This window comes from Salvelinus alpinus, chromosome 4, assembly GCF_045679555.1.
Source record: "Salvelinus alpinus chromosome 4, SLU_Salpinus.1, whole genome shotgun sequence".
NCBI classification, from domain to species: domain Eukaryota; kingdom Metazoa; phylum Chordata; class Actinopteri; order Salmoniformes; family Salmonidae; genus Salvelinus; species Salvelinus alpinus.
In genome coordinates, this window is record NC_092089.1 from 73,919,512 (window position 1) to 73,936,565 (window position 17,054).

A 17,054-nucleotide genomic window follows, 5' to 3' on the forward strand; every position below is an offset into this window, starting at 1 on the left:
GGTTGGAAAGACGTTTCAATATATGAGATCTACCAGTAACTGCTAACTAAGGCAACAATGGGTATGCAAACCAGGCATTGAAAAAGTTTAGTCTGAAGTGTTGGTTAGTAGGCTATTTATGATGCGCAATTGTCATGATTTGCTGTTTGCATCAGGGGCGTAGACATCGATGTGCCTGGGTGGATAAGAGGCCCACCCACTGGGGAGCCAGGCCCTGATAGGCCCAACCAATTAGATTGACGTGGTTTAAGCATTGTTGTGGATTTAGACCATCACATTTTTGTATTTTTTTTCTATAAAAAAAAGTTGATTTTGAGAGTGAAAATCAGACAAATCTATAGCAAAACTCATAAAAAACATAGGAAAATATAGGATTTTTAACACTTGGCGGGCCTTTTGGGAACGTTTGGGCAAAATTAGAGTTTAACCACTTTTCCTGGCACCACTACATCACTGCATAGAACCAATGGAAAGACAGCAGTCACACACAGCATGATGTTAAAGATAAGCAGTCCTTAAACTTGGACATTATAAGCCAGTAGGTCCCAATCATAATAATACAAAAACACAACCATTAAGCATATCCCAACTGACATTTACAACTATTACTTAATTGCAAAAAACATTTCACGTTTAGCACACAAAGTAACCGGTGACCAAGTTTAAAGTGGAACTGACAGCGTTTTAACTACTTTGCAGATATGAAACAAACAGACAATCATAATATCCTTTAAAAATATACAATTCCCAGTTTATGCTACAAAACCAAGTTTATAAGTGGTTTTAAAATAGGCTCTAGGTTCTCAATGATCCATAACGTACACTAAGGCATTGTTGGCTGAATAGATGAATGCAGTTCAATGAATGATTAATATAATTCACCAATACATTTCTTGGTAGTCCAAAGAATATTGCTATCAGGTTGTAAATCACAGGTGGCCAGGTACATTGTTTGCTGCCTCCATTCAGGATGCACTTGTTCAGATTCAATGACTGAATATTTTGGGCAAAAACGGACGAATGTAACTAAGGCTGGGAATGGCAATACAATCAAACTAGCAAGTGCGATGGTCACAAGTCAGCCATAACGTGGCTAATAGGTTAGCGTATCTATTTATATAGCAAGCTAAAAACACAGAGCCTAACTTGAGCTAGATAGCTGCTATGAGGATGTCATGCCATTGGAGTAGTGGGTGAGTGACTGACTTTTTCCCCTCATATCGTTTTTTGGTGGCTATACACAGCTAGAGATGCAGGTGTCATTTGGTTAGCTAACAAAAACTTGAATGACTGTTTTCATATCATATACAGTATCTCTTTTATTTGCAAATTTACTTTGGCTATCTAACGTTACTCTGATTTCAGAGCACTCTCGTCTGAGTGTGCCAGAGCGCAGAACAACTGATGAATTTACGAACTCGCAAAACCTGCAAAAAAAGTCATAGTTAGTCAAGAACACTCTAGATGACATGTATAAACAGCCTAACCAGCTCTGCTACGCAAAGTAGAATGGTCAGAGTGAGGTGTTTTCTCATTTTGGGTCTGGAAGTAGCTAGCCAGCAAGCTAGCCAACTTTAGCCAGTTAGCTTGGGTGCTTGGTTTGGACAAGCATGCATTGGCAGGCAAGCTGCAGAAGGACAAGGGGGCTACAGTTCCCCATCGTCTATCAGTGCAATGTTGATGGCCAACTAGTTGAAAAAGTTTGAGGGTTTATCTAATGTTCCTTCGTTCGATTTTAGCTCATCTTGCTTTGTGTAGCATTAATGTTAGTTGTTGATCTTGTTGATGTGCCTGAGGGAGAGAGAGCTTACCTCTTCATAATTGTTTGATCAATAAAAATCTAAATTTCCCAAATGTAAGAAGACTCCCGTGGTGTTTACACATTTGCAGAAATCCATTCAGGTGTATTTTGTGGCTTTTGATGATAATGATCTAAATTCGTGCTGTTGCGACTGCAAGTCTAGTTCAAAGTGAATGATGGCAGGCCAGTGTGGCAAATGGCTTGTTTGTATAAAGGTCTACTGTAGCTCTGATTTACTATTTTATTTATTTTTATTTTTATTTCACCTTTATTTAACCAGGTAGGCTAGTTGAGAACAAGTTCTCATTTGCAACTGCAACCTGGCCAAGATAAAGCATATCAATTCGACACATACAACAACACAGAGTTACACATGGAATAAACAAAACATACAGTCAATAATACAGTAGAAAAATAAGTCTATATACAATGTGAGCAAATGAGGTGAGATAAGGGAGGTAAAGGCAAAAAACGGCCATGGTGGCGAGGTAAATACAATATAGCAAGTAAAACACTGGAATGGTAGATTTGCAATGGAAGAATGTGCAAAGTAGAATAATGGGGTGCAAAGGAGCAAAATAAATAAATAAATACAGTAGGGGAAGAGGTAGTTGTTTGGGCTAAATTATAGATGGGCTATGTACAGGTTTAGTAATCTGTGAGCTGCTCTGACTATAGCGCACCAGTCTGGTGGACTCCTGTCTTAGACAAGACAGATGTTTTTATTCGGTTTTATTTACACCAGTGTCTATTAATTGTCCAAACGCACGCCAACTTTCCCATTCTATATTGCTATAGAATTTTCACAAATGCCTTAGTATACAGTACGTATTTCCCAAACATTCTAAGAATTTATGAAAACGCAAAAATGACCATATCTATGTGGTCCCGTGTGGCTCAGTTGGTAGAGCATGGCGCTTGCAACGCCAGGGTTGTGGGTTCATTCCCCACGGGGGGACCAGGATGAATATGTATGAACTTTCCAATTTGTAAGTCGCTCTGGATAAGAGCGTCTGCTAAATGACTTAAATGTAAATGTAAATCTAAGCGGTCGCTTGTCAGAATTTTTCTTTTTGGTTTCATATTCTTCCTGGGGGTGTATAAATGTATACAGATATTAATAAGATTTCATGTTGCTGAAATATTGTCAGTTCCAATTTAAATGCAGCATTGTTTCACACAAGTAATTTTAAAAGAGATGGCTAATAATAGCAAGCGCGCTGCAAAAAAAAAACACAGTTCCACTCACCAGATAATGATAATTTAAAAATAACTTATTTTTGAAATGTATTCTTGAAAAGTGAGAAGCTAACAAATTAGCAACAACATCCTCTTTGATAACACCTGCTGCAGCCGCTGCAAACTAGCCGACAACAAAAGCTAGCTAGCTAGACTGTGGGAAAAATACTGCTCGCTATTGCGCAGTGACCTGTTGGCCTTGAAGAAGGCAAAAGTTTCCATACATTTCTGTAAAAACGGTCCCACTCATTAAGTCAAAATGTGACCGCTTGATTCCACTGTCCCTCCAAAATGTTGCCCTAATACAGTTGAATGGCAGACGCCTTTATCTTGCATTTATCTTGATATACAGTACTAGTAACCTGATACCATGCTAGTGTCAACAGATATACAGTACTAGTAACCTGACACCATGCTAGTGTCAACAGATATACAGTACTAGTAACCTGACACCATGCTAGTGTCAACAGAGTTACAGTACTAGTAACCTGACACCATGCTAGTGTCAACAGATATACAGTACTAGTAACCTGACACCATGCTAGTGTCAACAGAGATACAGTACTAGTAACCTGATACCATGCTAGTGTCAGAGATATACAGTACTAGTAACCTGATACCATGCTAGTGTCAACAGAGATACAGTACTAGTAACCTGATACCATGCTAGTGTCAACAGAGATACAGTACTAGTAACCTGATACCATGCTAGTGTCAACAGAGATACAGTACTAGTAACCTGATACCATGCTAGTGTCAACAGAGATACAGTACTAGTAACCTGACACCATGCTAGTGTCAACAGAGATACAGTACTAGTAACCTGACACCATGCTAGTGTCAACAGAGTTACAGTACTAGTAACCTGACACCATGCTAGTGTCAACAGATATACAGTACTAGTAACCTGATACCATGCTAGTGTCAGAGATATTAGTAACCTGATACCATGCTACTGTCAACAGAGATACAGTACTAGTAACCTGAATAGTTGTGGCGACATCCATGTTTTTCTTTGTGTCATTTGTTTATAAATAAAAATGTACCACAAAGGGTTCATATTTTCACATTTTAGCTCCAAAATTTCACTGTGCCAATCTAAGATCTTTAAGGAGAACACGTTCTGATGGGGAGGTGTTGTGTGATGGAACACCGGCCCTCAGGCGTCATCATGGACATTGGTTGATGTATCAGACGTCTCATTGTTGACCACCACCGGCTCGTTCCATGTAATTAACTATGTATGGGGCTAGTGGCTAGCTAGACCCAAGAGTCATCTCTCACCCCCTGGACACCTGACGTGTGTGTTACATTCCCCAGTTTCTGTGTTGTGGGTTTGTTTGTATGTATGTCTTTCAGGATGGCTTCCTGAAGTCCAAAGCAGCTGATTGGTCGGCCCCATTGATAATTGGAGCTGTGACCCCGCCCTCTCATCAAAGGATACAGCTGTCTTCAATTACAGACTCCTTCTGCAGTTTTACAAGCCAGTGTTCCTTTGTTAGGAGGGGGAGCTTCTTGATGTTCTGTGTTGGTTGTTGCTCAGATAGGTTTTTGTAAACTATTTTGTAACCGGTCCTGCTGAAGTATGTTTTTGTCACAAGAACTGTGTTTTGATTATTTAAATTGATTACTTACGTTAGTAATTATTCTGTTTTTGTTCCCAGGGGGGAAGGGGAAGACACCTTAGGAGTGCTTAGGCAAGAAGACTGCGGGCATACATATACCCGTAGTATGTACTCTGTCTATGCACATTAGGTAAGACCTGGGCGGATCACCCCCTGTATTTTGGTTAGCACGCCAGGTGGCGTTAAGAATAGATAAGTAGTGGGTAGGTAGGTAATGTAGTAGAGGGGGCTCTTTAACTTTAACTTTCTTTGCTTTGGTTCCGTCCAGCCCCTTTTTCCCAAAATTACCGTGTGAAGGAATAAATTCCCTGTTAATGGTAAAATTCTCTGGCTCAGTCATCCTTACCCGCACCTACAGTCACATACCTCTTTCATTCCACGGGGAGTTGAGTGTAGCAGGGTGTTGTCTTCCCTCCTCCGAGAGGCGTGTGCGTAACTGTGTGTGTGTGTGTGTTCTAGCCTTTAAGAAGCTCATAAAAATCCAAACACTGCAGAAACCTTCACATAATGATCATGCTGCCTTCTAGGGGAAGGTTGAGCTGAAGGTGAATGAGTCTCTAGGTGTGATGTTAAACAACACAGCACATGATGAATCAATGATGGGGTGGATTAGTGGCAACTGACCTGGAGAAAGAAAAGAAAAACGGTTACGATCAAATGTTATATTTAGAAGCATTGGGAAGAAGTGGAATTGTAGGGCCAAATACTGTAGTTATTGCTTGAAGTGTAGTGTCTTTGTGAGTTGCTACTACTACTACTACTACTGCTAATACTACTATTACTACTACCGCTAATACGACTATTACTACTACTAGCGCAACTACAACAATTCATAAAATGATTTCTCTAAGTGTAATTATTGTATGGCTATGAAAGCATCTCCTTCCATCATGAAAAAATGCATCTGCCTCCCTCCTCCATCCCTCACCTCTCACTCCATCCCTCTGTATCTCATTTGATTTGATTTGATTTCCAGGTGGCCCAGAGCCTGGGCCTTCCACAGGATCTGGTGTCATTTTACATTTAAACAGATATTCAAGGGGCCATCAGCCCAGAACATTATCAGCCATATGGTGATAGTCTTTGGCGTCGGGGAAAGGCATGGATGGCAGTATGTGGTACAGTAGCACTGACATACTTTCTCTATGGGAAAAATGTCTTCATGCCTAGAGGTACGGAATCATCCGCAGACTTCTGTAACCCAAAATTGAGTGGCTTATGAAGAAAATATGAATTGATGCCTAAGCTGCATTTGTTTTGCCATCTGTTTGACAGACGTTGGATGCCAGAGAGTCATTTAACTTGTATTCGAAAGCGATAAATAACTGAATATTTTCATGATGCAGATTAATAGTGTCTGCCTTTCTTTAGAAAGTGCATTACATTTTCCCCACAGAATTTCTCCAAGAGTTCTCTTTGCTTTGTGTCCAGGTTTTCTTTAAATGTATCGTAACCACTAGCTGTAACAACGTCACTACTAATCGCTAAAACAGAAGCTGTGTGGGTGAGCTGTTGTTGAAGACTACCCAATCCAGCAGCAGAAGCAGCAGAATAGCCTGCAAACATGCCCCTTTAATCCTCTGGGTTTCCAGTCTGATTATTTAACCAGGGCTAGCTGCTCACTGGTCCGTACGAGGGTCAGGAGCACACAAGCCCACCCCCTCACATGTGCACCTAGGGAATCGCCTGAATGACTGACACTCCTAACTAATGAGTTGTATCCTCTGTCAACACAGTATTGTGGAACTATTCATGTCATTCAGAGCAGCTATATTGGAGGATATCTAAAGTTTACCTTCCAGGCAGGTCATATACATGCTTCCTAGTTCATTTAGTTGTCCTTAATATAGGTCCCGTGTGGCTCAGTTGGTAGAGCATGGCGCTTGCAACGCCAGGGTTGTGGGTTCATTCCCCACGGGGGGACCAGGATGAATATGTATGAACTTTCTGGATTTTTTTCAATGTAATAAACAAGTGATTTGTCCCCAAGGGATGCTCCTTTTGTACTTGGGCTATTATTAAATATGCATCATTTGTACGTAACGCTGTAATTGTTTTGTTTTTTCACGATTTGGTTTAATGTTCGATCGAATATGAACACGCAGCACGTCTGCTGTTGTGTCCACTGTTATGGGTGATGATCTGGTTCTATGGAGTTATTGACTGTAGGTATGACCATAGAATCATAGAGCAGTGTATTATAGGATCTCCATCCACAGGATAAACATGGTATTACTGCATTGTAAAGGCTTCACATTAAAACAGTGCATTAAGATGGGGTACATCGGGGTCACTGTCACTGTCACTGGTGTCATATTTCAGATTTCTACACCTCCGTTGTATTTATTAATCTATTGTGTGTCTGCACGTGTTTGGTTTACACACGCAAACACCTACTTTATAATGCAATCCAGTGTATGTATTGCTACATTTATTGCACACATTACCCACCGATCCGCCTGTTCCTCTCAATATGCACAACTTCATAAATAACTAAGCATATCCATTACATGTCTGGATGCATTTTGTCAGCAGACGCAGTGAACAGGGAGTGGTGAGCGCACTGGGCCTGTTTTGCCTCGCCTAGTCACCTTGTATGAGAGCACTCACATTATTTTAGGCCAATGAGAAGCTCTTTAGAATACACGTGAGTTACTGTGTGTGTGTCTGAGTTACTGTGTGTGTGTGAGTTACTGTGTGTGTGCAGCAGAGAGGGGATAACATAGTCGTAAAGTCTGAAAGCTTTTTAAAGAAATTACCCAAGCATGTTAGAGATTAACTTAATGAAAGAAGAACTCGGGAGAGAAAGCAAAATGTGTGTACTGTTTTCACTCGCTCTGAATAAAGGTAGGCCTAATAGGATGGTGTTACAGGCAGGCCTGATAGGATGGTGTTGTTAGGAGTAAAAGTCTAAGTGATATTTTATTGCAAGGCAGGGAAATACCCCTCAAAAGATGAGCTACAGTCCTTCTTAGATCTGTAATAATAGTCTTTTTTCCAGGTTTATTCATGTTCAGCCAGGAAGAAATGGTCTCATGATCAGCCTTTGTTTGTTCTATATTAATTATCTTTGTTATGTTTTTCAGATCGTATAACAGAGGTGAATACCAATGTCTACGTCACCAGCTTTGGCCCAGTTTCAGATACAGACATGGTGAGACCACATTCTAATCTTAGTACCTTGTTCCCAAACTGAGCTGTGCTGGGCTGGCCTGGTTACACATTCATCATAGAAAGTAAACTTGTAATGTGTTCAAGATTTAAAAAGGATTCTAAAGTTTGTAATTTCCACTTAACAAAAATTTCCATTAATTTATAATCCACATAATAATTTCATTTCCTGTTGCTGCCGGATTATTTTCCTGCTATGAGAAACTTTTCAATTTAAAATAGCGTATCTGTATGTAGGGGAAATTCGTTTTATCTGAATCATTGTACCACTATTCAGAAGTCTCTGCAACTGATAACCATGAAAACTCAATTGTGATAAACAAGATAGGAGGGTAAAGGACCAAATTGGTTCTTGTGATTAGTTTCTGTACTTTTTAACAATCAAAACGGGGAGTAAATAGCCTAAACCATTCTTACAACAGGATAATATGGTACTACACAGAACTTTGGTGGAACTGAGCCCTTAGTTTATATACTACACAACAACACAGAATAAACAAATCATGATTTTGTCATTACAGGTGTTTTGTTTACTGCTTCATTGCAAAACCTTGGCACCGTTTTCCTTTTTGTCACTTATTTGGACCACTTAGTCTTGGTCGTATTCATTAGGGCACACCATATCAAAACGTTTTGCAACTGAAAATGAAAAGGAGCGTTTCTTATTAAACATGTTCCGTTTGCCCATTCCTGTTTCGGTCTGTTTTCTTCAGTTTGGTGCCAAATGAATGGGACCGGTGTTTGTGTTCGTTCCAAGCAGCTTAGCTTGGCTCTAGTGAAGCATCAAAGCCTCAGTAACCCTGACTCCTTAAGATTTGGTCTATATTCACATTGTGTCTCTACCTTTGCTAACATGTTCTACTCTTTTTCATCCTGACTGCTATTTCACTGTCCGGCCTCCGTTTGGTACAGCAACATATATATATATATATCTCAGATTCTCCTATCATTCCCTTCTTTTAATGTTTTCTTAGTTTCTTTTCAAGGGCAGAATTATAAAACTTGGTAAAGGCAGAGATATGCTTGTTTTTGTGAGAAATCTTTGAAAAAATAACAGGAATTTCAAGTTCATATGAAAAGCGTATACAAAAATATCATGTCTCAAAATCGATATCCATCTTACCTCTATATTGTTTTATGTCCTGTGGATTTCAGAGGAAAGATGACAAATTTAATGGGAAAGTGAGCCTGTCAGGTAGCCTTAATTCAGCGATGCAATTTTCCTGAGTTTTTACCACTTTCTCTCTGGCCTCCATTGATTTAGTCACCCTAAATCGGGCCACCCTAAAGCTCCAATAACTTTTAAACATATTATGATATAGACATGGGGTTTGGACGATTGGTTTTCTTAGACGAATATCTACACAAGTAACATATTATTTTACCAATTGGTCAAAATATGTGTTTTTGATTGGACTCTCTCTCTCCCTCTTCCTTCGACAGTTTTGTCTTATGAATTATTGAAAATCTACTCTTTATTCAACTCACTACTTCATTTATCTCGGGCTTGTTTTTGAAAAAACACACACCCTTTAAAACGACAATATTCAGCACAAGCCATTCTGTAAAGGAACATTATGGTTCCGGTGCTAATGATTAAACATTTATGATGTTTGAAATGCAATGCAGAATTCAAAAGCTCATTAATGGAATAGCAAAATATACATTACGGACAACTATTAAGTATTCACTAGGCGAGTGTCCCATATCATGGCAAGGAGCATTATTGTAAGATGTGTACGATGATCTTGATGCAAAACCACGACTTAAAATCCTAGGGAGACTAACTGTATTCTTATTTATTAAAATTTGTGCTTTGCATTTATACAATAAGGATTTGTGCATGGTTGTTGGTAGCTGGGATATATGAACGATAACTCAACATAGTAGGGAATTCCCAAAGATTGTCCAGTGGACAACACGAGCTGCATATAAAATATATAAAGCGCATAATACATTATCTGTTGTTGCCATCAAATTGCTAGTGGCTAAAGTTAGAATGATGAATTGACCGTTTGCATAGCCCATATGGTCTCATAAGATGTAATATGCTGGACCTCACACCTAAGGCCTATACTGTATTTTATTCCAGCTCATATGATTTTGAACACCAAAACGCATACCTCTTCCAATACCGTTTGCCCTGGAGCCCTTAACAAGCCAGGTATCCTTTTGAAGGCATGATTTGGAGAAGGACGGATTAGATTCCTGGGATATGATGATCTAAGACAGGATAGTGTGGCATGTAAACATCTTATCCTGTTTACTGTTGCTTTTGCAGTCTGAACAGGCTGTTTTGCATTTCATGGGTGTTATGTGATGATGTTTTCATTTGATTATCAAATGAATCACTTCAAAAAGTAGGCTACCTGCGCAGTTCGATCCACCATAATAATTTAGCCTACTATAATTCTCATACTATTATTTACTACTGGCAACTTTCACCCCTAATTTAGACAAGTTTCTGCTTACAATTTCGGACATTTGGTTGACATTTGTTTGTCAACTATAGTTTGATACATGCAGCTTCTCTTCTGTCATAACTTGTTGCCCCAGAAGACTAATAGACTGAATGCATTAGTAATCTAGGTAACACTGGTAAAGTTGTCTGTTTTTTTAGGGGCCGTGAGGGAAAACGCAACAGTGGAAAGATTGGTCCTGTGCAAAATGCCCAAAATGTCATCAGTTTGACCAGTTTTAAGGAAATGAAAAGCTGAGAAAACGATGAAACACATTTCTGAAAAGACTTCAAGTCATCTTGGGTGCATATTTTATGTGGTTGAAAAACTGCCTTTTTGCATAACACATTACACAAACATTCACATTTTCTAAAGAGATGCTGAAAGAAAGAAATAATATGTTTTCGAGACAAAATTAACATTTGTTGTATAATTTCACTGCAAGAAATGCATAATTCTGCAGGAGTTAATATTATATTACGCTACATGTGAGAGATTATAGGCCTACAGCAGGTGTCCATATTACTATTCAATTTAACCCATACACTTAAATGAGGAATATTCTGTTTATTCATGGATACAGGGATACTCATGAGTGGGATATCAAAGGTGCATGTAAACAGCTTATCCCAGATACGACCTTAAGCGGGATATGAGCTACTATCTGGAACGATGTGCACATGTAAACATGGTCAGTGGGGTCGGAGAGGCGTGGTAGGTAGACAGTACACTAAGACCAGGGACCTCACCTTGTAGAGGCTGCTCCACTCTGAAATAAATCACCAGAAAAAAAAACATCCAGTGTGGATAAATGGCAGGCCCAAGTGCATGCAGGAGGCGCAGTGAGTCAGTAATGGATGTTATATGGGATGCACAGCCTGGAGTGGAAGGGAGAGAGAGGGTGCCATCCACCTTGGTTTACCACAGGATATCTTCAAAGTCTCTCGCTAGGCGCTGCTTGTGTTTGTTGTTTATCTGCTTCATAGAATTTTTCATATAGTAGGGATAGTACGGTGTCATTAGAAGTGCCACTTTATTTAAAAATTAAGGAGCAGGTATTCCATATTCACAGTGCAGAAATATTACGTTTGCTATGTTTATGTGGAGATTAATTTATGGTGGCATTGTCTGTACCTGTGATATTCATTTGTGACATTGTTGATTGTAGCCACAATGTTATTTCTTCCCACAGGAATACACAATAGACGTGTTCTTCCGGCAAAGCTGGAAAGATGAGAGGTTAAAATTCGACGGGCCCATGAACATACTGCGGCTGAACAACTTGATGGCCAGTAAAATATGGACGCCAGACACGTTCTTCCACAACGGGAAGAAGTCAGTGGCTCACAACATGACCATGCCCAATAAACTACTGAGGATTCAAGACGATGGCACCCTGCTTTACACCATGAGGCAAATACACGGGGTCACTGGGTTGCCAGGGAAAATACAGTTTAATGAAATGTTATTAACGTAGCAGGTTTAGCTTGTGTTCTTTCAAGTAAAAGCCTTGTCTTGTGGGAGTCGGAACGGCTCATAGGAGCCCATCTCCTGTTTCTGTAGCGTGAGGCAGCTTGATGTTCAAGTATACCCCCTGGACAGGATGCTAGTCTATCTCAGGGCCTTACAATTAATGTGGAACAGGAAAATACAGGAATACCAGTCTCCCCAATGTCACCTCAACCCAAACACATCTCATTACATCTCAGTTTTATAGCTAATTTTTTTTTTTTTAACCTTTTATTTAACTAGGCAAGTCAGTTAAGAACAAATTCTTATTTCCAATGACGGCCTAGTGGGTTAACTGCCTTGTTCAGGGGCAGAACGACAGATTTTTATCTTGTCAGCTCAGGGATTTGATCTTGCAGCCTTTCGTTTACTACTTCAATGCTCTAACCACTAGGCTACCTGCCGCCCCACATTACACATTTTGCCATGAGGCTGAGAGAAAATGTTGCTGTTTTAAAGCTCATTTCCTGAAATTCTACACATATTGCCATGGTGCAGGGAGAAAAATGTGCAGTTTTATAGCTCATCTATAGGTACACATTTTGTGATGAGGCTGAGAGAGGGTTGAATCTGCGCTAGTGGCTTTATTGCAAGATTTTACTCACTCGGTGCCAAAAGGGCCATTATTTTGACAAGCAAGTGCTTTCAGAATACCGAAGAAAAATATTGCCCAATCAGAGGCCATTTGAATTTAATCACTTAAATAAAGGTAAACATAATAATACATTTGGCAGGAATGGAAATAGACACGGAGCATCTTCACATAGTGCAATATATTTCAGAAATTGCCCACTATAATCTGGGGATGCTCAGTGTGTACCCTATAAGCATTTTTATCCCTTTACTTTCCATCAACCCTGGTCCTGCTTAATTATTGATTTAACCTTAGTTACATTTAGATTGAAAGAGGCACTCATGTTTGTTTGGTACAAATGCATTGCTTGTTCATTCTAACACTACCAAACACACTAAACATATACAGTTGAAGTCGGAAGTTTACATACACTTAGGTTGGAGTCATTAAAACTTGTTTTTCAACCACTACTCAAATTCCTTGTTAACAAACTATAGTTTTGGCAAGTCGGTTAGGACATCTACTTTGTGCATGACACAAGTCATTTTTCCAACAATTGGTTTAATAGATTATTTCACTTATAATTCACTGTATCACAATTCCAGTGGGTCAGAAGTTTACATACACTAAGTTGACTGTGCCTTTAAACAGCTTGGAAAATTACAGAAAATGATGTCATGGCTTTAGAAGCTTCTGATAGGCTAATTGACATAATTTAGAGGTGTACCTGTGGATGTATTTCAAGGCCTATCTTCAAACTTAGCTTGACATCATGGGAAAATCAAAAGAAATCAGCCAAGACCTCAGACCCCCGTTGATCTGTACAAACAATAGTACACAAGTATAAACACCATGGGACCACGCAGCCGTCATACCGCTCAGGATGGAGACGCGTTCTGTCTCCTAGAGATGAACGTACTTTGGTGTGAAAAGTGCAAATCAATCCCAGAACAACAGCAAGGACGTTGTGAAGATGCTGGAGGAAACAGGTACACAAGTATCTATATCCACAGTAAAACAAGTCCTATGTCGACATAACCTGAAATGCCACTCAGCAAGGAAGAAGCCACTGCTCCAAAACCACCATAAAAAAGTCTGTTTGCAACTGCACATGGGGACAAAGATCGTACTTTTTGGAGAAATGTCCTCTGGTCTGATGAAACAAAAATATAACTGTTTGGCCATCGTTATGTTTGGAGGAAAAAGAGGGAGGCTTGCAAGCTGAAAAGAACACCATCCCAACCGTGAAGCACGGGGGTGGCAGCATCATGTTGTGGGGGTGCTTTTCTGCAGGAGGGACTGGTACACTTCACAAAATAGATGGCATCATGAGGCAGGAAAATGATGTGGATATATTGAAGCAACATCTCAAGACAACAGTCAGGAAGTTAAAGCTTGGTCGCAAATGGGTCTTCCAAATGGACAATGACCCCAAGCATACTTCCAAAGTTGTGGCAAAATGGCTTAAGGACAACAAAGTCAAGGTATTGGACTGGCCATCACAAAGCCCTGACCTGAATCCTATAGAAAATTTGTGGTCAGAATTGGAAAAGGGTGTGTGAGCAAGGAGGCCTACAAACCTGACTCAGTTACACCAGTTCTGCCAGGAGGAATGGGTCAAAATTCACCCAACTTATTGTGGGAAGCTTGTGAAAGACTACCTGAAACGCTTGACCCACGTTAAACAATTTAAAGGCAATGCTACCAAATACTAATTGAGTGTGTGTAAACTTCTGACCCACTGGGAATGTGATGAAAGAAATAAAAGCTGAAATAAATAATTCTCTCTACTATTATTCTGACATTTTACATTCTTAAAATTGAGTGGCAATCCTCTGACCTAAGACAGGGAATTTTTACTTGGATTAAATGTCAGGAATTGTGAAAAACTGAGTTTAAATATATTTGGATAAGGTGTATGTAAACTTCCGACTTCAACTGTATGTATGTTTTGGGATGCTACAGTGACGCATTGGGCTTTATGTGTTGTATCTAGGTTGACGGTTCACGCAGAGTGTCCGATGCATCTGGAGGACTTCCCCATGGACTTCCACTCATGTCCCCTGAAGTTTGGCAGCTGTGAGTAATGCATGCCAAATACATAGACGCACGGGGTCACTGGGTTGCCAGGGCATTACTCTCATGAAAAGAACATGCGATTTGAAACGCGTGCAGGAATCAAAATGTGTCTAGTTTAAGTCGTACAATAGGCCATGTGTCGTATGTGTGTAGGTCCCATTGGTTTAGTTGGGGGGCCACCAGTTTTGAATGAATCACCACTGTGACCTTTGTGTTCAGTGTCGTTCAGCGCGGCTCCTCGCTCTGCTCCATGTCAACAACACTGTCATATTGTATTTTCCAAGAGGCAGAATTTGATCTTCTTGCTTCATTTGATTTGAGGAAGGAAGGCCTGGAGAGGAGAAAGATCAACTGGAGTGAGCTTTGGCAAATGGAGGCAAGCAACATCAGCTTCATCATAAGAGCTGTTTATGATGTGCTTCCATCACCAAAAAACTTACATCAATGGTATGGCGAGGACCCGACCTGCCCCCTTTGCCCAGCTCCAGCGACTCTCAGGCATATAATGACAGGTTACAAGACCAGCCTCTCACAAGGCCGCTACACCTGGAGGCACAATCGGGTCCTCAAGAGCCTGGCTGCAGCACTTGAGACCAAGAGGAGTGCAACCAATTCATTACCTCCAAAAACAAGCAATCCCGTCAAAACAACAACATTCATCCGGGAGGGACAGAAAGGCCCGAGCATCCTCCTACGAAGCCAGAAACTGGACACCTAGTCATGGCCGGGGACTGGAAGATGCTTGTCGATATTGGCCAGCAACTAATTTTTCCACCTGAGATTGCTTCTACCAACCTTAGGCCAGACATGGTACTCTGGTCCCCTTCATGAAAGGCTGTGTACATCATAGAGCTCACAGTCCCGTGGGAAAACTCTGTTGAAGAGGCCTACGAGCGTAAGAAACTGCGTTACACAGAGTTGGCAGCAGACGCAACTCAGCGTGGCTGGAATGATAAAGTCTGGCCAGTTGAAGTGGGATGCAGAGGATTCGTGGCTTCTTCCACCATCAGGTTGCTGAAAGAACTTGGAATCCATGGACAGGCTCTGCGGCAGACCGTCAGAACAGTGTCTCAAGCAGCTGAAAGAGGCAGCCAGTGGATCTGGATCAAACGGAAGGACCCTTGCTGGGCTATAACTTCATGACCCCCCACCCCCACCTGAGAACCCAATTCAGATCCCTCCAACTTGAGGAGGGCATATGAGGTATGCGGTCAGCTGTAGGGCTGGCTCAGGGAAGAGGACGCCCCTGCCTTGCATAGTCCCGTGGGAAATCTTAATTGGTCATGGGACACAAGCTAAGGCTTGATCACCCTTTAGCTGGCCACCTTTGATGAGGGTGTTTAGTGATTAAAGGCCGAAACACCCACTGATTCGAAGGCACACTACTGAGGATGTGTCCCAAAATTGACATCTTAACCCAGTCTAAGAAATAAACCTCCCATGCCACTCTGTCAACATCACGGCAAATCTCATGTGAGTGCATACCATCTATTGGCACAATGGACAGTTTTAACATCACGTCCTGTGTTTTATGATTCTGAGTCTAAACCCGCATAGTCCCACTCTCGAGTCCCACACCATAACTAAACAAACCAAACAGGGGATACAAGACTTAACAAGACACAGGATAAGAATAGACTCTGTTTCTGCTGCTACAAACACTGAGCTTTAAATGTCAACTCTGCCAGTTACAGCAATAACCATTCCATAACCACTAAGGGTGTAGAATTAACCCCCCCCCCCCCCCACACACACACACACACACACACTTTTCACTTGAAACACACGCTGTCAGCAGCAGCACATATTTAGAAAGGTTTTGGTTTAGAGAAATGGCCCCCATGTGATCTGCCAGCTCTGAGCTTCTGGGAAAAGATAAGAAGGTAGTGTTGATGGGTTTGGCTGCTGAGTTGAGCTCTCTGTTTTCATCCTAGTGTCGATGCAGCGCTCTCCTCTCCTTAGGCTGCTACTACCCATGGATGTTAGTTAGAGTGGCACATTGTGGGACAACAAAATAGTTTTATTCAATTTCTGTTGGCACTTATATTGCTCCATACCACAAAACCCAATTATAAAGACGTTCTTGAAGGAGCTCTAGAAGTTATGCTAATAGAAAAAGTGGAATCTGAAAATATTATTGTCATACACAATGTGGATATGTTCGTTCAGTTGCATGATGCATTATTGTTCAGATGATAAACAAAACAAACTAATGCTTCATCCCCTAAAATCAAATAAAACGCTACCTGAGTCAGTATGTCATTGCATGTTGTGAAGTACACTGCAAGCCTTCCCCTGGCTATAAAACCTTCAGCCTATTAAAAGAAACTCAACCATTGCCAATGCCAATTAATGATACAAGCCTTACTTTAAATGTTTGGAGGAGTTAATACGGTATGTTAAGTGTTTTCATGGCGCAGCAAGACAGGCAGCGGGAGAAAATCATTCTCTAATGGTGTTGATGACTCACTGTGTCAATGTTTACTCTTTGAAATGTCTTAGCCTCTTCATATTTGTCTCTCTGCATAAAACCCCCATGGTTTGGAAGATATGTCTCTCTGTATTAAACACCCATGGTACGAAGATGTGATGGCTTT

At 40.7% G+C, this 17,054-nt stretch overlaps 1 protein-coding gene across 2 annotated transcripts in view; it reads left to right on the forward strand.

Annotated features, from left to right (window-relative positions):
* LOC139574422 (gamma-aminobutyric acid receptor subunit alpha-2-like) overlaps positions 1-17,054 on the forward strand; it is a 56,513-nt gene that overhangs the window by 7,274 nt on the left and 32,185 nt on the right. Inside the window, exons 1-4 of one of the 2 annotated variants that reach the window (XM_071398973.1) lie at positions 4,450-4,795; positions 7,752-7,819; positions 11,488-11,708; positions 14,375-14,457. In XM_071398973.1, coding sequence (XP_071255074.1) covers positions 7,817-7,819; positions 11,488-11,708; positions 14,375-14,457 — 307 coding nt within the window. In that variant the 5' untranslated portion in view covers positions 4,450-4,795; positions 7,752-7,816. Of the gene's footprint in view, positions 1-4,449; positions 4,796-7,751; positions 7,820-11,487; positions 11,709-14,374; positions 14,458-17,054 lie in introns of those variants that run through there. The other variant, XM_071398972.1, reaches the window with a different exon arrangement.